This window comes from Antedon mediterranea, chromosome 11 (genome assembly GCF_964355755.1).
Source record: "Antedon mediterranea chromosome 11, ecAntMedi1.1, whole genome shotgun sequence".
NCBI lineage: Eukaryota > Metazoa > Echinodermata > Crinoidea > Comatulida > Antedonidae > Antedon > Antedon mediterranea.
In genome coordinates this window covers 17,979,543-17,999,163 of record NC_092680.1, presented here as the reverse complement: position 1 = coordinate 17,999,163, position 19,621 = coordinate 17,979,543, and the positions used below count along the sequence as shown (strand labels likewise).

Here is a 19,621-nt window from a genome sequence, read left to right as displayed (position 1 = left end):
GTAAGGTAGGCCTATCCATCCATAAATGTTGGTTATGGCATACGACGTTGTCAAATTAAGCCTGTTTTCCTGTCGACATTAGTAGACGCTATCGTCGTTGATCGTTAAAAGTTTAACGACGATCGTTTGAAAACGATCAAGTTGAAATGATAACGATAGCGATTACCTTTTCCTGTAAATCGTTAACATTTCAATGTTTACGTAGAAGATCGCCGATTATTGTTAACGATAGCGTCGGATAACGTCGACAGGAAAACAGGCTTTAGTATACTGTACGATTCCGATCAATCAACATTGTATTCTTCAAAATAAAAATACAAATGTCGTGCATTTGATTAATTTCTATCAATAGGTCTGTACAATGGTAAACAAAACCAAAAAAATATACAAAATATAGGCCTAAGATATAATGAAACAGTTCAATAATCTCATTAATAGAAATTTCTTGTCTCGCAATGCCTATATAAACGAAATAAAAAAAACAAATACATCAATAGGTACTAACTAAAGTACAGTATGTTCATATGCGAACACTTATATAGTCACGTATTTAGTCAGTAAAGCACGATTCTAATACGGGTAAAGTTCCCTTTCTTTTCTTCTTGAAATTTATAAATATCAATTAAATACACGGCTCCAAAATATAGTAGATCAACGTACTATGAATAAGTAATAAAATTGACGAAGATTTAATGGGCCTATGAATGTATCAAAATAAAATACAACAAATAGTTGCAATAGCATAAAACTGACTCCAAATAACGATAGGCAAGCCATGATTCAACTATTCGATCTTGATTTGATCATCATCAGGAATGATCATGCCTCTCATTATTTCAATTCAATTCAAAAGACATTTATTTTCCTACATAGCAATACAATACAAAATGAAATACAGAAATGATAATGGTAAAGTAATAATGATTAAGATGATTGTTGGATATACAAAAGAAAAGATAATTTTAGAAAATTGGCCATGGAGGAAGGCATAATCCCGAGAAGATGTGGAAATCTTGTGCTGGGTATGCCTATGCAAATATAATAAATATTGTATAAGAGTGGAAATTAAGAGAAACAAGCATGACAAAAAAAAAACCGCACACACAGGGGAAAAAATAGATCAATGAAATTGTAGAATCAGAAAATAAAACTCAAAAACCACATTAGATCAATGTTCAGCAGCATAAATCAAATTGCGACATTCGATCGTTGTCTTTTTAGTAGTTAGGTGTTGTTTTAATTCTTTGGAAAATAAAGAAATTGAAACAGCATTTGTAATTGGGGGTGGTAAACTGTTCATCATTGATGGACCGGAGTATCTAATACTGTTTTGAAAATAATTGGTGTTGTGGATAGGTATGTGTATATTTGTTCTAGAACATGTAGGGTAATTGTGAATAGAAAAATTGGAAATAAACATATTGCTTAAATGATTTGGAGAAGTGGAATGCAGGGCGGAGAATACAAATTTGCCTATTGCCTATTGTAAATACCGTCCTATTAGGCTGACAGCCAAATTAAAGTTTTGATTTGACTGATTTGAAAGTGAATTATTATAATACCGGCCTAGGTTGACAGTAAGAACAAATTACAGTTTACTGTCTACATGCATCTCAATAATACTGTATTCAATTTATTTTTATTTCGGAAATATCATCCATATTATATTATATTGTATTATATTATTATCAGCAAATGTTTACATAGATTCTCTTCTCCCAAACCTGTCAGTCTTTAGAACTACAGCGTCCGCTTGATATAGCTTCTGAATGAGTAGTCCTCTGGGAATATAGCTGGCTAAATCCGCGGCCCGAAATACACATTAAAAACGAAATTTCCCGTTGAATGTAAACGTCTTTATTCAGTAAATACTTTTTTTTTATTTGAGTAATGGTTCAGAGATATCTCAGAACAAATGTGCTTGTGATTGTATGAAAATGACAAAATTACATTAAAATAACTCTTATTGTTGGTGGAGCTAATACGGCGGCAAGCTATTTTGCATATTAAAAATTTAAAATACTAATGTATAGGACCACCTAGACTTGTCCCAAGTCTAGCCATTGTTTATTTTTATATTATGTTACAGTAACTTTGTAAGGGTGTGTGGTACAGTGTGTTGGACGTTGGACTACTGATCGTGAGATCATGGTTCGAATCCAACTCTCGCCGCATTGCTTGTAACCTTAGGCAAGACACTTTACTTGCGTTGACTACTAGCTGCATTATGGGAGTACTGTATGTTTCCATACGTGTTTGATAAAAAAAAAATGACCGGAGTAATAATGTTCAGCGCTTAGAGGTTTCACAACATTAGGCACTATATAAATCCAGGATAATATTATTTAACTTTCCATTCCAATACATATATGATACGCCATGTGTGCCAACATATTTTTATTTTAGTTTGGCTACAAGAAATCTCTTATTTCCCCACAAATATATTTACAAATCGATTATATCTTAATTATCATTTTCCTCCACAGTTAAACTAATTATATTCCTAACCAAATTTAGCCTGATAAAGAGAAACTGGAAGAAAGAAATGCGATGAAATGCTGATTAGTTGATTCTATCTTTTAAATTCATTAATCATGTTAAACTGGGTTAATCTACAACATACTCCACTAGATTACGTTGTGACATAAAATAACTGGCTTGATCATGCTCAGCTGATCCCGTTATTAGATAATTTTAGGATCACATAAAATAATTGACTTGATCATGATCAGTTGATCACATTATTAGATCATTTTAGGGTTACATAAAATAACTAGCTTGATCATGATCAGTGGATCACATTATTTGATCCTTTTAGAATCACATAAAATACCCTGGCTTGATCATGATCAGTAGATCACGTTATTAGATCAGTTTAGGGTCACATAAAATAACTGGCTTGATCATGATCAGTGGATCACGTTATTAGATCATTTTAGGGTCACATAAAATAACTAGCTTGATCATGATCAGTGGATCACGTTATTAGATCAGTTTAGGGTCACATAAAATAACTGGCTTGATCATGATCAGTGGATCACATTATTTGATGTTACAGGCGCATAAAATAACTGACTTGATCATGATCAGTTGATCACGTTATTTGATCATTTTTGGGTCACATCAAAAAACTGACTTGATCCTTTCTTAGCATAAATAAAACTCTTTTAATATCATCATCATTATCATACTATTCAATCTTTCAATGAAAATACCAGGCTAACTAAAAACTATGTTATAAATATCTTCGTAATTGTCAACAAAATGAACTTCAAGTCCATCAGTAATAAAGTCTTGTAAATCAGAAAAATCCTTTCGATTACCAGCAGGTAATATGATGCAGTCTACACCGCTACGTTTAGCCTACAAAAAATTAAAAAAAGTCACATTTTTAAGACAAATTTATGAAATTATTTTTGCCGTTATTGACATTATTTGATTGGATTTATTATTGTCCTAGTAAAAACGACCATCATGCTTGGTACACACCAGGACGCCATGCAAGGACGCATGTGCAACGCAAGAAACTTGACCAATGACAACGTGATTGATCATCCAACTGTTGCTTGTGATTGGTCACGTTGCACCTAGCTCATTCCGAGGAAAAGGCTTTAAACTGAAATTACTACCATGTTTTATAGATTTTTATGAAAAGTTGTAAAAGTAATTTTGTTTTAAGACTACTGCTAACTTTTTTTTTAATACAGTTGAAAAAAAAACGAAAAAAAATGTTATTTTTGTTATGTATCGAGTTAGTCTTGCTTATCCAAAACGAGAATCCTGCCACATAATATCAATTATATGTATTCCTGTCTTTTTATTACTCACAGGAAAAATTTGAAAAAAAAAAAACTAAAACAAAACTTACTGCAATGGTTTTTTCTTTAATACCGCCAACTGGTAAAACTTTTCCTGTTAATGAAACCTCACCGGTCATTGCAACATTTTGTCGAATTGGTTTTTGTTTGGCTAATGAAAGAAGGGCGGTTACTATAGTACAACCAGCACTTGGTCCATCCTTTGGAGTGGCGCCCTGTAAAAAAACACAATTTAAAATGTTGATAATGACAACTCTTCCAAAGGTGGATTTCCTTGAGCTTGATCCAATATCAAGTCTGTTGGGCTTTTCAGGACCTTAAAGGCCCATTTACACTAGGACGATAACGATCGACGATAAATAGACAAATGTGCATTTTTCATACATAAAACAAAAGAAATATAAAAACTTTTCATTCTAGAACTATAGAATAACCTTCTATGCTTCCTTTGATGAATATGATATTTTCACACGTCCAATCAAATGACGTCATGATTAGTAAGAGCAATAATATCGTGACAATACAACGATTTTATTGTTTTTATTTATCATGACGTCATTTTATTGGAATTTTAAAAATATTATTTTTATCAAAGACAGCATAAATGATTATCCTATAGTTCTAGAACGAAAACCTTTCTAATTTATTTTGTTTTATGTAAAAAAAATGCATGTTTATATATTTATCGTCCATCGTTATCGTCCTAGTGTAAATGGGCCTTTATATCTATAATTTTCTATTTCATACGCATCCAACAGTGAGTAACTCGCCAATTACAGGATGGATAAACTATTTTACAATTTATTGTGCTTATTTTATTTATTTATCGTCTCATTTTAAGGCTTAGGGAGTGGAGTTGAAAGAGTCTGGCACTCAGTTGGGATTAAAAAGCAAGCACGTTAACCACCAAGCTACAGCTCCCTTCAAAAGAACTTTTTTTTTTAATCACCTCAGGTACGTGCACATGAATATGAGACTGCTGTAGAAAGTTATTCATTGGATCATTGTTACATAGGAAGGCTTTTGCGTATGTGTAGGCTATATGAGCACTTTCTTTCATCACATCTCCCAAGTTACCAGTGAGCTCCATTGACCCCATACTCTCCGACTTCTCCTGATCCTCCAAACGTTTTCTTATTGTTTCAATATAAAGTGTAGACCCACCTATAAAAATAATAAAGAAATTGTTACTTAAAAGCAATTGTTTTAATTGCTACATTTTGAGACGGCACAACAAAAACAGACCCAGGTGAAAAGCAAAATTATGTTGTAGATAGTATATATTGTTGCAGTCGGCAAAATTGTATACAAAAAGACATTTTGTTCCTGCCCGAAATTCGGTTTTAATATAGTTTATAGTTTAGGGATCAAAATACGTGCTTTCCAGAATACATGTCAAAGAGTTGGAAACAATTTGGAATATCAAAAGAAAATTCTAGTTGTGATAGGTTTGTCACACAGAAGTAAGCCCAATAGAGGTAAAGAGGTGGGGGAGGAATATAGATGGACGACAACTACAACATTATTATTATTATTATTGTTGGTTTCAGCCGAACGATATTGAAATGATAAAACTTTGTTATTTTTACTCACCCATTGAAGTCCAAGCGAGGCCCATGACGACACCAACTGGCGTCTTTTCAAACATTTTGTCGCTCATAAAAACTGGTTTTCCCACAAAGTCCTGTAAATTATCCTTGCCAACCAAAAGATCGCGCTCCGCATCATTTACTATTTTAAAGGCTGCTTTCCTAAATATCTAAATATAATAAATACTTTTTGTTACTTTCACCTGTGTAGCATAACCAAATGCTACACATTACAAGCATTGTTATGCATTTTTCAAATGCTATAGCCACAAATGAAATACATAATACATATGTTCCTACTCCAGATTTACAGTTATGTCAAATTTTTTAAGGAAAATGTTAACTGCATGTTAACTGAATACTAGGGTGAATATTCATTCCATGGTTGTGTTTGCCTCATGAATTATTAATTGTTTGTTAATGGAAAGCTGTTTAATGAGATAATACAATCAAGGATTAAGGACAACCGAATACAATAGACGTATTGCAGCCATCCAATGCATCCTGCTGCTAAAAAATGTGTTCAAAATTCATGCAAAATTGTGGAAATATGACATGAAGCAAAAAATTAAAAAATGGCAAGCTGACAATAATCAAACACAAATTAATTAATATAAATATTACACAATTTATATCGTTACCTTTTCTATTTGTTTCTGTAGATTACGTACGCCACTTTCTCTGCAATATTCTTTAATTAAAACATTAAGCGCATCCGTTGAAATGCCCACCTGGTCTTCCTTTATGCCAGTTTGATCTCTCACTTGTGGAAGTAGGTATTTCTACAGAAGAAACCAATAACATTTTAATTTTGTTTAAATATACTCGGGCAAATTGCCAAGGATAACCATTACCATAAGAATTCATTCACTGTCCTTCTTAAAGGTGGCAATCCCGTTCACAAGACAAACATATACACAAGATTCTCTACATAAAAAAAGTCTTTGCAAGTCTTTGGGAGTGGAATTGTAATTCACTAGAAAACATCCTGACATGACAGGACTCGAGGACTTGAACCTGTGGACCCTAGGATTGGTAGCCAGACATCATAACCACCAAGCCACAACTCCAATCATGAGAATTTTTCCATCCATCCAAGTTTTTAATGCCTATTCCTGAAAACATTTTTTTTTTAAACTAAGAAAATCAGTAAAGTTTTGTAATTTTCAGGATCAAGATTTTTTCAATATTTGAGGTGAATTTCTATAAACAACTAAAGCATTTCAGTTTCAGATGATTGGTATGTTTATTACGTGTCTCAGATGGCCCCTGTGCACATGGTAATGTCATCCAGCTTGTCCTTGTGATTGGACAATTCATGAGAACAGACACACACTGTGTATCTATCCCAGGGTGCAGCTCATCATAGACACTAAAACTATAATCAAGATATCAAAATAGTTTCAATTCATTTCTATATACTTGGACATACAAGTGTCAATAATCACTAATATATACATAAGTATCTATACATAATACCAGACTATAACAATATGTCTCGAAAAAAAACTCTTTTAAGCTTTTAAAGTAGATGAACAATCAATAACATTTTTTGTTCGCCAATTGTGGACATGAAAACTTTCATTTTATAGGGCGTGTGGCGCAGTTTGTTGGAAGTTGGATAACTGATCGTGAGATCGTGGTTCGAATCCAACTCTCGCCACATTGCTTGTATCCTTTGGCAAGACACTTCATTTACATTTGCCTCTCTCCACCCAGGTGTATAAATGGGTACAGGTTAGATCAAGACACAACTTTGCGCTGAATACTAGCTGCATTATGGGAGTTTCCATACATGTTTGATTCAAAAAATTACCACGGTAATAAAGTGCTATACAAAGAGCCTTTGAGAATGATTATTCGTGAAAAGGGCGCTATAGAAATGTGGTAATTATTATAGTTATTTGAGGTAGCTATAATTAAGACGTCCCTCAGCTGACTTGGGTGTAAAAGGGACTCGGAAACTTGGAAAGTGGAGACTCAAAATCAATCAACTCTTACCTCTGCAATTGAAACTTTTTCTTCCGCCACGTAACCGGATACATCGATCATTTCCATTCGGTCCCTCAGAGGGTCAGGTATTGTATCAATAATATTAGCTGTACATATAAATAAAACCTAAGAAACAAACAACACTAAATTTAAAATATTAGTATAAATAAGTTCTTCTATGAAAGAGTTTGTCATTATATAATAGTGTGATATGTATGTAGTCTAATATCTAGAGTAACATTGTAAAGGTTGTACACATATTTAAGAAAGTTTCTTTGCTAAAGCGTGGTTCCCACTAGTGACGCAACGTACGCGACCTACCACATACTACAATAATTGTGTTTGTCCTCGCCTGCGTGAAATTAAACCTGTGATGTTTGCAGAACTGTTGCACCATCGGTTCTCACTTGTGATTATGCAATACAGCACTTTGCTTTGCTGCGTTGCTCTCTTGTGGGAACCACACTTAACCCAACAACGTAACATTTTAGACATTTTAGTTTTCTACACAATTAATTTCTACTGTCTCAGATGGCCCCTGTGCACTTGGTGATGTCATACAGCTTGTCCTTGTGATTAGACAATTCATGAGGACAGGCACACACTGTGTATCTATCCCAGGGTGCAGCTCATCATAGACAATTTTGAAAGTGCTTTATAGAACAGTAATATATAAAACTACTATAGGATTGCAAAAATGCAATAATATGAAAACAATAGAATTAGGACGGAAGATCAAAGCTCAATAAATAGAGCTGTTAGCGATTAGACAACCATCGAATGTTTCCCGAATGTGTATTCATCACTGTGAGCATATTCTAAACTAAAACATCCCACATTGACTCGGTTCACTGTCACCTAGTGAATTATATAAACTCTTTGACATAACATACAAACCTTTGACAAATCAACCGGAACATCAAGATAGTGATCTAAGAAATTAGCATTTTGCTCTGGATCTAAAAGTTCCAATAAAGCAGACGAAGGATCACCTTGGTAACCCCTTCCCATTTTGTCAACCTAAATAAATGAAGTAGAAAACCGGAATTATAAAGTTTGTGGTACACGATGTATTTTTTAAAAAGGAAGTGAGTTGAGGGTGTCCTTGACATTCTCATGTTTACTTCATTTTTTAAAAATTTCTTATCCATAACATTTTTCCTGAAAGCAATTTATAAACTAAGAAAATAAATTGAAATTAGCCAAGTGTAACATATCAAATCATCATAATTTCCTCTGCTTTATATTGTGTCTCAGATGGCCCCTGTGCACTTGGTGATGTCATCCAGCTTGTCCTTGTGATTGGACAATTCATGAGGACAGACACACACTGTGTATCTATCCCAGGGTGCAGCTCATCATAGACACAAACATTAAATAGTCTGAAATTGAGATATCTAAATAATTTTACATAATCCTTAAGCACTGTCTACACTATCAAACTAGTTTGACAAAAGAAGTGTGATGTGCCTAAATATGGTAGTGATATGCCATCATTATGTCCATATATGGGCACATCACATTTTTTGTCACATAAACCAGATCTGCATAAACTTAAGTTTGATAGTGTAGACAGACCTTTAGCCGTACAGCTTTGATTATTAGTTTTTCCAGCACATATTTAACTTTTCTTCTAAAAATTTATTAAAAAAAATTGAAATACCTCATCAATTAATATTAATGGATTTTCAGTTTTCACTTTTTTTAAACATTGGATAATCTTTCCTGGCATTGCTCCAACATATGTTCTCCTGCAAATGAAATAACACAAAGATGATTAAACATTTATGAAAATATTCATCTAAATCTCTGTCTACTTTATGTGACAAAAAAATGTGATGTGCTCATATATGGACATGCTGATGTCATATCAATACCATATTTGGGCATATCACTACCATATTTGGGCACATCACATTTTTTTGTCAAACTAGTTCAATAATGTAGACAGAGCTTCAATATGAAAAAATCATATTTAAACAAATTCTAACTAAAAAGTTCACACATTAGTTGAAAGTGACATTTAATCACTCACCTATGACCTTTGATTTCCGCAACATCAGTCATGCCACCAACACTAAACCGAAAATACTGTAGAAGGTAAGAAGTAACCAATTGTTACATAATAACTAGGCCTAGAAAACTGATGGGTTTCCCCAGCACTTCAATTAATTAATTCGCAAAATCTTCAATTTTTAGTTGAATTGTAGGCAAAAAATATTTGATAATCTTTCATAATAAAAATGAATGTTTGTTGTTCCTTACCTCTCGCTGTAAAGCACGGGCTATGGACCTCGCAATACTTGTTTTACCAACTCCAGGTGGACCGTAAAAACACAAAATCTTTCCCTGTGTACTTCCCTTCAGTTCACTAACTGCAATGAATTCCTATAAACATATAAATGTAAACGTAATCAATAGTCTTCAACAATTACTATACTACGATTTAGAGACAATGTATTCAGAACATTAGATCTGTGCCTTTTCCTAGAATATGCCGATGTGAGCCAGCTTGTGGGCTAGTAAACATAGGGAAATCAGATACAGTCAACTCTCCCAATACTGGACTCTTTGAAAACCACAAACACTCCCAATACCAGAACTTTCTCAAAGTCCAAACTGTCCCAAATTCATTTTTACCATTAAAAACACATTCTTAATACCAGACTTTCCAAAAAACCAGACATATTGAGCCACCCCAAAGGTGTCTGGTATTGGGAGAGTTGACCGATATAAAATTGACTTTGGAAATTTAAAAAAAATTATACCAAAATCCTATTTTTAACATCTTCCATTCCGTAGTGGTCGTCTTCTAAAACTTGACGAGCTTTCTTGATGTCCAGGTTCTCATCACTAAACACACCCCACGGTAGACTGGTCAGCCAATCAAGATAGTTCCTCGTTACACTATCAATGAATTAATTACAGTTTTAATTGTGGTGGTTGCATCAGCAATATTTAGGTGGTTATATCTGGTGTTTAGGAGCAATGGCAGTGTTTTTGGTATTATGGCTACTGTGGTGTTGGTAGCAAAAATGGTGTTGGTGGTAGTTTTGGTAACAGTGATGGTGCTGTTAGAAATCATGGTGGTGATGGTAGCACTGCAGTGGTTTTGGTAGCAATTGTGGTTTTGGTAGCAATTGTGGTGTTGGTAGCAACAGTGGTGGTGTTTGTAACAGTGATGGTGCTGGTAAAAATCATGGTGTAGGTGGTAGCAGTGATTGTTGTGTTGGTAGCAACAGTGGTAGTGTTTGTAACAGTGATGGTGCTGGTAAAAATCATGGTGGCGGTGGTAGCAGTGATTGTGGTGTTGGTAGCAATTGTGCTGTTGGTAGCAACAGTGGTAGCGTTGGTAGCAGTGATTATGGTGTTGGTAGCAATTGTGGCGTTAGTATAAATGGTGGTAGTGTTGGTAACAGTGATGGTGCTGGTAGCAGTGATTGTGGTGTTGGTAGCAATTGTGGTGTTAGTAGAAATGGTGGTATTGGTAGCAGTTGTAGTGTTGTAGCCATAGTGGTACAGTAGTGTTGGTAACAGTGATGGTGATGATGTGTTGGTAGCACAGTAACTTTTTGTCTGTGGAAAGGCAGTTTTAATAACCAAAGAATAATGTTAAAAATATATCATATATTGATATTATCCACAAACCACATTTTAATGGATGGAATTAATTGATTCAAAAACATTATACAAAGTGTATGTCCATATACGACACAGTTGCAGGATAAGCAACAACTGGCATGCGATGAACGAAGGTTAATATAGCATCCTTTAGCATACCAACAGGTCAGAGGTCATGACCTGCTGGCTATTAGGTGGGATGCAATGAAGAAGTAGACTTGTCTGCTGCATTATGGAATACAAGATGGCAGGTACTATCAATTTCTAGTTGGGCTAATACTCCATATAAAACTATTTCAGGGCTGAAAATTAACCTTTAAACCATAGTGGCCAGCAAGGCCAGTTGAAGTTGAAGGATGGTCGCCCTTATTAAAAATAGCTGGCCCTTATTAATTTTTTGTACACATTTTTTTTGCCCGACTGGGGATAACCTAACCTAACCCTAACCTGAATTCTGAAGAATGGTTGTCTAAAAATGACAATTTGTTCATCTCTTCATCGATAACATCCATGATTATTTTAGGGACGGTCTTCTCCTAAAAAAAAAATGACATATGAGGTAACGATAACTGATATGTTGTGAATATTTTATTATTGGTTTGACATCATTTGAACCCATGACCTGGCTTTTGCGGGTCCTCAAGCATTGTTTGTACTGCACGATGTAATGTAATAATCTGTTGAAATAGGCCTAGGAGGCCTATCCTAGGCTCTATAGCTAGGCCTAGTCTAGGATTTATCTGGACAGACAGGCGCTTTCATGCCGTAGTGACAACCATGTCAGATCTATTAACATTAGGCCTACGTACGTTTTCAGCGCACAAACAAAAATTAATCTGGCCTCCTGACTGGCCAAAAATCGACAGGAAACTACATTTTTTTTAGGTTGGCCTAAGAATTCCGCTACTACGTTAATGTTAAACTAACCTTTAACCTGTCTTTAAACTTCTCTTCAATTGCATCTTTATCTTCTTTTTCTAGGCCTAGCTCCTTTTTAATGATTTTTAACTGTTCTTGAAGCATATACTTCCGGTGAGTTGCCTTTACTTTATCTTCAACCTGATGAAAATAAACTTTATTAAACAAAGTAGGGACTATCACATGTAAGGTTCTGTCTACACTATCAAACTTTATGTGAAAAAAAAAAATGTGATGTGCCATGGACATAGATGATGCCTATCACTATACAGTAGTACCATATGTTAACTTTTTTTGTCAAACTAGTTTGATAGTGTTGTCACTGACAGAGCTTTAGACTTCACTCATCCTCAATAAGGAATTGCAGACAGCAATTAGGGCAATAAAACATATGATACAATAAAAATAAATATAACTAGAAAACAGTTGATTTCCTTTGACAAGCAACTAAAACCAAATTACAGTAAAAATCAAAGCCTCTAAGAGAAATCAAAATGTACACAAATCCACACTGTAAGCTAAGCATATTAAGTAGAGAAAAAAACATACTTCTTTTCCTAGCCTCTGCTGGAGTTTACTTAATTCATACTCTTTTTTCAGCAACTTAAGGGCCTTCATTAGTCGCTCCGGTATCTATGGAATATCAAAATGAATTAATAAACAATCACTTTACTTACTTATCTCAAACTAGTCTTTCAGTTTTACGTAAAATTAAATATACAAATGTATGTATTAAAGTTCTGGATGAAAAATGTCTAAACGTGACCATTAATCAAGTCATACCTTATTATAACTACAGTATATAGTAAAAATTACATTTTTTTCAAGTTAACATTATTAAAAATTGAGTGTATGTCCATATACGACACAGTTGCAGGATAAGCGACAACTGGCATGCGATGAACAAAGGTTAATATAGCATCCTTTAGCATACCAACAGGTCAGAGGTCATGACCTGCTGGCTATTAGGTGGGATGCAACTAAAAATAAGTATACACATTGTCTACTATGAATAGTGTAAATGTTAGTGAAATAATTTTACGCTTGGTCTACATTATCAAACTTTATGTGACAACAAATGTGATGTGCCCATGTATGGACATGATGTCAAATCACTACCATATTTGGGCATCACATATTTTATGTCAAAGTAGTTTGATAGTGTAGACAAAGCTTAACAGTAACCCATACATTGTTCTAAACAAAATAATAATACTAGGATAGATTTGGACCCAGGTCTTCCATCTTCATTATCAACAATAATCTAGAGTGCCACTTCTTATATATTGTATACCTACATCTCTTTCTTCCAGTACTTCTTGTAGCTCATTAGGATCTGCACCAGTCAACGCAGCTCCAAGATCGCTGAGATAAATTGGATTATCAATGACTCGTTGACCAGCTTGTATCATTTGTGCAACTGACTCCCTACATAGTGAATACAAATAGGTGTTAAGCTCTACACTAACAAACTGTGTGTGACAAAAAAACTAAGTTAATAGTGTAGACAGAACCTTAGAAAATAATAAAAATACTAAAATGCAAAGATCAACAGAAGGTGTGCTATTTAATATTTTGGCCTACAATGATGATACAAACAACGTTTGTGACATTCTCAACGATATCGGTTTTAATCAATTTAGGCATAATCTGTTTTGTTTATACGGTACAGAACTGTTTTGTTTCTATGATAAACTGAACTCATTGATTTCACAAAGAACATTGTTTGAACTTCAGCAAAATGTTATTTAAAACCAAAAATGTAGCCTATGTTTACCTACGAAGAAATGGAAATGTCGCAGTATTTTATTTCTGTACTGTCTACTTTGCAATTGTACCAAGTATCTCCAGTACAAATATATAAGAGTTTGGAAAAACATCTAAAGTTTAACTTAGCATAGTTAAATAATAATCATAAATGACACATACCTGTACAATGGGTTGAGAGATATAATATCTCTAATTGTCTTCACTACTTCAGCTGTTAAAGCCTATTGAAAATAAAGAGGTGGAGTGTCATTATGGACATTGGTATTTATTATCATCCTAAATCTTAACTGGAAACTGAGGATGAGTCCTCTATGGAGGCACGACAGCAAGCATTGCAGCATCTACCAAGATCATGCATAGTCAACAACTGAGTGAAACCCCATCACACATTAGTTATAATGCAGGTGTTGAATAACACAATGTAGGCGTTGACCATAACATATTACTATGGTAAAGAATTGATTAGAGACAACATAAAAGGAAATGTCTAATCATGTTCATGTGGGGTGTACACATGGCGGACACCATTGAGATACAGATGGGCACAGCTGGTGGTTCAAGCCACCTTGGCAGATTCAATGAGTACACATGACCGACACCATTGAGATACAGATGGGGACAGCTGGTGGTTCAAGCCACCTTGGCAGATTCAATGAGTACACATGGCAGACACCATTGAGATACAGATGGGCACAGCTGGTGGTTCAAGCCACCTTGGCAGATTCAATGAGTACACATGGCAGACACCATTGAGATACAGATGGGCACAGCTGGTGGTTCAAGCCACCTTGGCAGATTCAATGAGTACACATGGCAGACACCATTGAGATACAGATGGGCACAGCTGGTGGTTCAAGCCACCTTGGCAGATTCAATGAGTACACATGGCAGACACCATTGAGATACAGATGGGCACAGCTGGTGGTTCAAGCCACCTTGGCAGATTCAATGAGTACACATGGCAGACACCATTGAGATACAGATGGGCACAGCTGGTGGTTCAAGCCACCTTGGCAGATTCAATGAGTACACATGGAAGACACCATTGAGATACAGATGGGCACAGCTGGTGGTTCAAGCCACCTTGGCAGATTCAATGAGTACACATGGCAGACACCATTGAGATACAGATGGACACAGCTGGTGGTTTAAGCCACCTTGGCAGATTCAACAAGGATACAATTCTTTGGGACACACATGCTGTTTTAACAATACAATCCCTATTCAGAGGACAGCCTTATTCATGAGACAACCTTATTCATGGGACAGCCCCTATGAATGTGCTTTAACAATACAACCCCTATTCAGGGGACAACCTTATTCATGAGACAACCTTATTCATGGGACAGCCCCTATGAATGTGCTTTAACAATACAACCCCTATTCAGGGGACACCCTTATTTATGAGACAAACTTATTCACAGGACAGCCCTATTAAAATGTTTTTCAATAAAGTTTTTTTAAATTTATATAGTGAAAATTACATTATTAAAAAAGGTATTCAAAATGGATTATATGTCCATATACGACACAGTTACAGGGAAAAACTGTAACTGGCATGCGATGAACAAAGGTTAATATAGATAGCATCCTTTAGCATACCAACAGGTCAGAGGTCATGACCTGCTGGCTATTAGGTGGGATGCAACTAAAAATAAGTTTACGCTTGTCTACTATGCATAGTGTAAATGTTAATGAAATAATTTTACGCTCGGTCTACATTATCAAACTTTATGTGACAACAAATGTGATGTGCCCATGTATGGACATGAAGTCAAATCACAACCATATTTGGGCATCACATATTTTATGTCAAAGTAGTTTGATAGTGTAGACAGAGCTTAACAGTAACCCATACATTGTTCTAAACAAAATAATAATACTAGGATAGATTTGGACCCAGGTCTTCCATCTTCATTATCAACAATAATCTAGAGTGCCACTTCTTATATATTGTATACCTACATCTCTTTCTTCCAGTACTTCTTGTAGCTCATCATAATAATAATTTTACGCTCTTAATAATAATAATAATAAATGAAAACTTATATAGCGCCGGTATCCTCCACCCATGTGACGCTTGAACATGATGTCATATCACTACCATATTTTAACCATACAACCCCTATTCAAGGGACACCCTTATTTATGAGACAACCTTATTCATGGAACACTCCTATAAGATGTTATACAACCCCTATTCATACAACTCCTATTAAGAAGACACCTTATTTACGAGACACCCTTATTTATGAGACAACCTTATTTACACTCCTTGATGTTATAACTATACAACACCTATTCACAAGACAACTTTTTTCATGAGACAACCTTATTCACAGGACACCCATATAAAGATGGAACATATCTATTAAAGGAACACTTTGTTGGCTAGTAACTAGATAGGATCCTGACCTTAATTTCTTCACTTGTTTTAAATGGGTGATGGCTAATGTTCTCAACATCCACCATCAGGACACCTTTAGCAGCCTCCTCTGCAGCTGCCTCCTCTTTAGCTGCCTCTCCTGAAGCTGTTTCAGCTTCATCTTGTTCCTTTCTGTCATTCTCTGTATTGGTTTTCTCTTTTTCTTCAATCTCCAAATGATCAACTAAGCCAGTTATGCTTATCCTACATGGAGAAAACAAAATAGTCTTGACACAACAAACATATGATAGTAATCAAATACAATAGGGTTCAAGGTTCATAACCTTTATTCCATGACCTTTTTAAAACAATTCCACAAATGGTGTCCAACAAAAATTGTCTTCTTATAACATGTTTCTTTCTACAACTTTTAAGTGAAAGTAAAATGACTTTTCAGGCCTGGAAAATATTTAAATAAAATTCCATGATTTTCCATTTGAGGCTAAGTCGTGCTAAGTGTTGGAAATGGCCGGTAGTTCAACCATAATTTGCATATCCACTGGACAGTTGCTAAATGACATGCATAGACTATCGCTTAAAGACATTAAGAAACGCAAATAAGATATATATTCCACACAGTAGACTAGAAATTAATAAAAGATCAATTTTCATTGAAGGACCAACTTACTGGAATAAACTCCAGTCTACTCTAGAACAAAATCACATGACCTCGCTCCCTATGCTAAAGTACAATATTAAAAAGATGATATTTGAAACATATTGCTAGCTACTATTGCTACTGCAAAATTGGGGTTGTAAATATTTTGCTTAATCTCACTTCGTTTTTTTTTTCTTTTTCTGTCTCAAATTGTCATTTTTTGTTAATGTAATGCGTCCATATATGTTTTATGTTTATGCTTAGGACTACAAAGACAAGCCACTTTGGCTTCTGTGTATCTTAACCCATAAACTATGTAGACTGTTGAATATTGAATAAATGTATGTACTAATAAAAAAAAAAAAAAAAAACTATGTGATATATTTGCGCATTTACTGTGTATTCTACCAGCATCGTTTCTGAATGGTGCACATAGACTGCAATGTTCATACAACACATAGACTATCATGCGTTGAATGTGAAACAATTTGGCCATGTCATTTGGAAAATAAGCTCTGAGCAAAGACAAATAATCCTCCTTCAAAAAAACAATTGATGCAGTTAATAAAATACACACTATTTGTTATTAATTATGCAATTGTTTAATTCTAACATATTTAATGAGGGTGATCCATCCAGCTATATACACAAGATGCTCTACATAAATAAAGTCTTATTACAAGTCTTTGGGAGTGGAGTAAGTTGGTACTTAGAAAAAATCCTGACATGTGACGGGACTTGAACCCAGGACCCTTGGAGTGGTAGCCAAGCATCATGACCACCAAGCCACAACTCCACTCAAATAATAATAATACATTACATGCCATCCTGTCATAAAAGATATATTGTAAATGTAATCATATGTTTAACTGTGTAGAAATGTACCTTCTATGTCCAGTTACAATCATCCTCAATTTCTCACCGAGATCTTGCATCTCATGAATCTGAACAAAGGTTCCTACTTGGTAAATGTGATCAAGGCTGTCCACAACATCTGCGTTTTCTTCACTATTCAATGATAAAAACAAAGCAAAAGTGAGATCTAATAAGATATGTGTATGGGCGCGCGACGCATTTTTTCGGACATTCGACTACTGATTGTGAGTTTGAATCCAATGCTTGTTGCATTGTCTGTATCCTTACGCCTCGTCTATATGGACATGATGAGTGTCATATCACTAGTCTACTATATTTAGGCATATCAATAGCATATTTGGGCACACTTTTTTTGTCAACCAAGTTTGATATTGTATACTTTCTCCATCCATGTGTACAAATGGGTACCTGGTAAAGTCAAGACACAACTTTGCTATGATTAAAGCTGCATATGGAAGTATGTTTCCATGCTTTTGATTCAAAACTTTACAAATCCAGGATGATATTATTATTATTATATAACTACATGACAACAATTATGAGAATATGCAAAATTTCTGCATTTTGACATTCAATTCAAGATGGAAATGACTAATTCAAAGTTTACTGTAGAATAGTTAGATGTGTTAATAACAAATAAAAATGTTGTATTGTTGAATGGAGAGAATATTTTCATGACTTAAAAACCTGACAGTACTATTCAACTAGGCCTTGAAATAGTCATGAAAATATTCTTCCCCCATCAACAAATACAAAACTTATTGTTATTATAAGACACCTACTGTTATTGTTTAGTTTTTTCTTTGGATATAAAATAAAGAAATTTATCAACATACCTGTCTTCCTTGCGCAGAAACACACCAGCATATGGCTGATTTAATTTGAATTTCCTCCTAATTAAATCAATCAATGTTTTATCAGATACCTGCAAAAGTTCAACAAAATATGGAAGTTTAGACATTTTAAAATCTCCCTTGTGTTTTGTAATACAATTATGAAAGTACAATATATTAATAAATAATGGTTATTATGTAACACCTTACACCTAAATAATTGGACAATTGGCAGTGTCACTGCACGACATTATTTGTAGGCTACCATTCACTATAATAATATCTCTATGAGCTAATTAATAAATTGAATTGATTTAATTTTAAAACTAGAGCTTTCTCAAACAAGCTTTCACAGCAATGACTGTAGTGTATAAAAATAAATGTCAGTTATCATCAAGTTGGTTTTCACTTACTTACTTCAACCATTTTCACAAATTTTGGAAACACTGGATTCCTGTTGACGGCTATAACAGGTATTGGCGAAAGCTCATCTGGAACAGTGACTGGTGTCAACGACACCATTGTCGGAAGAACAACAGGTCCTTGACCTGCTGAATATTTTGGCTGACCATCCTCTCCACCACTCGCAGGGGGGTCATCTTCTCCACTGCCATCATCTTTATTATCTTCATCTCCACCGTCACTGCTGCTGCTACTGCTTTCATTACTTCCATTTGACGGGCCTTTTCCATCGCCGTCACCTTTCCAATTAAAAATACTACTCAACGACGCAAAGTTTGAAAAATATCTTGAATTTGAAACTGGACTAGGACTAGAAAATTGACTTGCTATTTCTTTATAATAATTCTTAACTTTATACGATTTTGCTGCAGTAAACCGAGTTGCATAACTTCTGACTGGTCGTACTTGTATCGCCGAAGTTAGGCCTAGGCCTAATTTATAATCATTTAGCTGACCGGCTTGAATTCGCATCGCGTGCCCGACAGCTGATGTTCGGCAAACACAGGTTTCATACTTTCTAGGCCTAGCATTATTTTGATGTTCTTGTGAGTACGACCTAACCGTTCCTGAACACAATTGGTTATTAAGAGTTCTTGAAGTATTAGTAAAGCATATATTTTTATCTGAATATCGGTAACAATATAAAATTGGGTTTATTTTTTGTTTGAAACACCTACCAAGTTCTCGAAAATTCGACATAATGTCCGATGATCGCGTGT

At 34.8% G+C, this 19,621-nt stretch overlaps 1 protein-coding gene and 3 non-coding genes across 4 annotated transcripts; all 4 read right to left on the bottom strand.

The window, feature by feature from the left end:
* Positions 1 to 1,842: 1,842 nt before the first annotated feature.
* LOC140062487 (lon protease homolog, mitochondrial-like) lies at positions 1,843 to 19,603 on the bottom strand. The gene is made up of 20 exons (XM_072108727.1): positions 18,858 to 19,603; positions 18,444 to 18,532; positions 17,617 to 17,739; positions 16,124 to 16,337; positions 13,868 to 13,929; positions 13,237 to 13,366; positions 12,488 to 12,571; positions 11,948 to 12,079; positions 11,468 to 11,556; positions 10,168 to 10,306; positions 9,665 to 9,787; positions 9,435 to 9,490; positions 9,063 to 9,150; positions 8,297 to 8,419; positions 7,409 to 7,525; positions 6,049 to 6,189; positions 5,412 to 5,577; positions 4,768 to 4,982; positions 3,869 to 4,033; positions 1,843 to 3,363 (listed from the first exon to the last, which is right to left on the bottom strand). The coding sequence occupies exons 1-20, from the start codon at positions 19,599 to 19,601 to the stop codon at positions 3,220 to 3,222; spliced, it is 3,144 nt and encodes a 1,047-aa protein (XP_071964828.1). The 5' UTR covers positions 19,602 to 19,603; the 3' UTR covers positions 1,843 to 3,219.
* LOC140063295 (small nucleolar RNA SNORD67) lies at positions 6,660 to 6,783 on the bottom strand. Its single transcript, XR_011847614.1, has one exon. It is a non-coding gene; the product is annotated as a small nucleolar RNA SNORD67 (small nucleolar RNA).
* On the bottom strand, positions 7,923 to 8,042 carry LOC140063296 (small nucleolar RNA SNORD67). Its single transcript, XR_011847615.1, has one exon. It is a non-coding gene; the product is annotated as a small nucleolar RNA SNORD67 (small nucleolar RNA).
* LOC140063294 (small nucleolar RNA SNORD67) lies at positions 8,647 to 8,770 on the bottom strand. Its single transcript, XR_011847613.1, has one exon. It is a non-coding gene; the product is annotated as a small nucleolar RNA SNORD67 (small nucleolar RNA).
* Positions 19,604 to 19,621: the final 18 nt, after the last annotated feature.

Bases quoted from the DNA above. Each gene is read 5' to 3' on its own strand.
- LOC140062487 (XM_072108727.1), bottom strand. From the start codon at position 19,601: ATGTCGAATTTTCGAGAACTTGGTAGGTGTTTCAAACAAAAAATAAAC. The intron at 13,930-16,123 runs GTCAGGATCCTA...TATTTTCAATAG, and splicing joins AAACAAGTGAAGAAATTAAG to GCTTTAACAGCTGAAGTAGT. The intron at 3,364-3,868 runs GTAAGTTTTGTT...AATTTTTTGTAG, and splicing joins TTAAAGAAAAAACCATTGCA to GCTAAACGTAGCGGTGTAGA.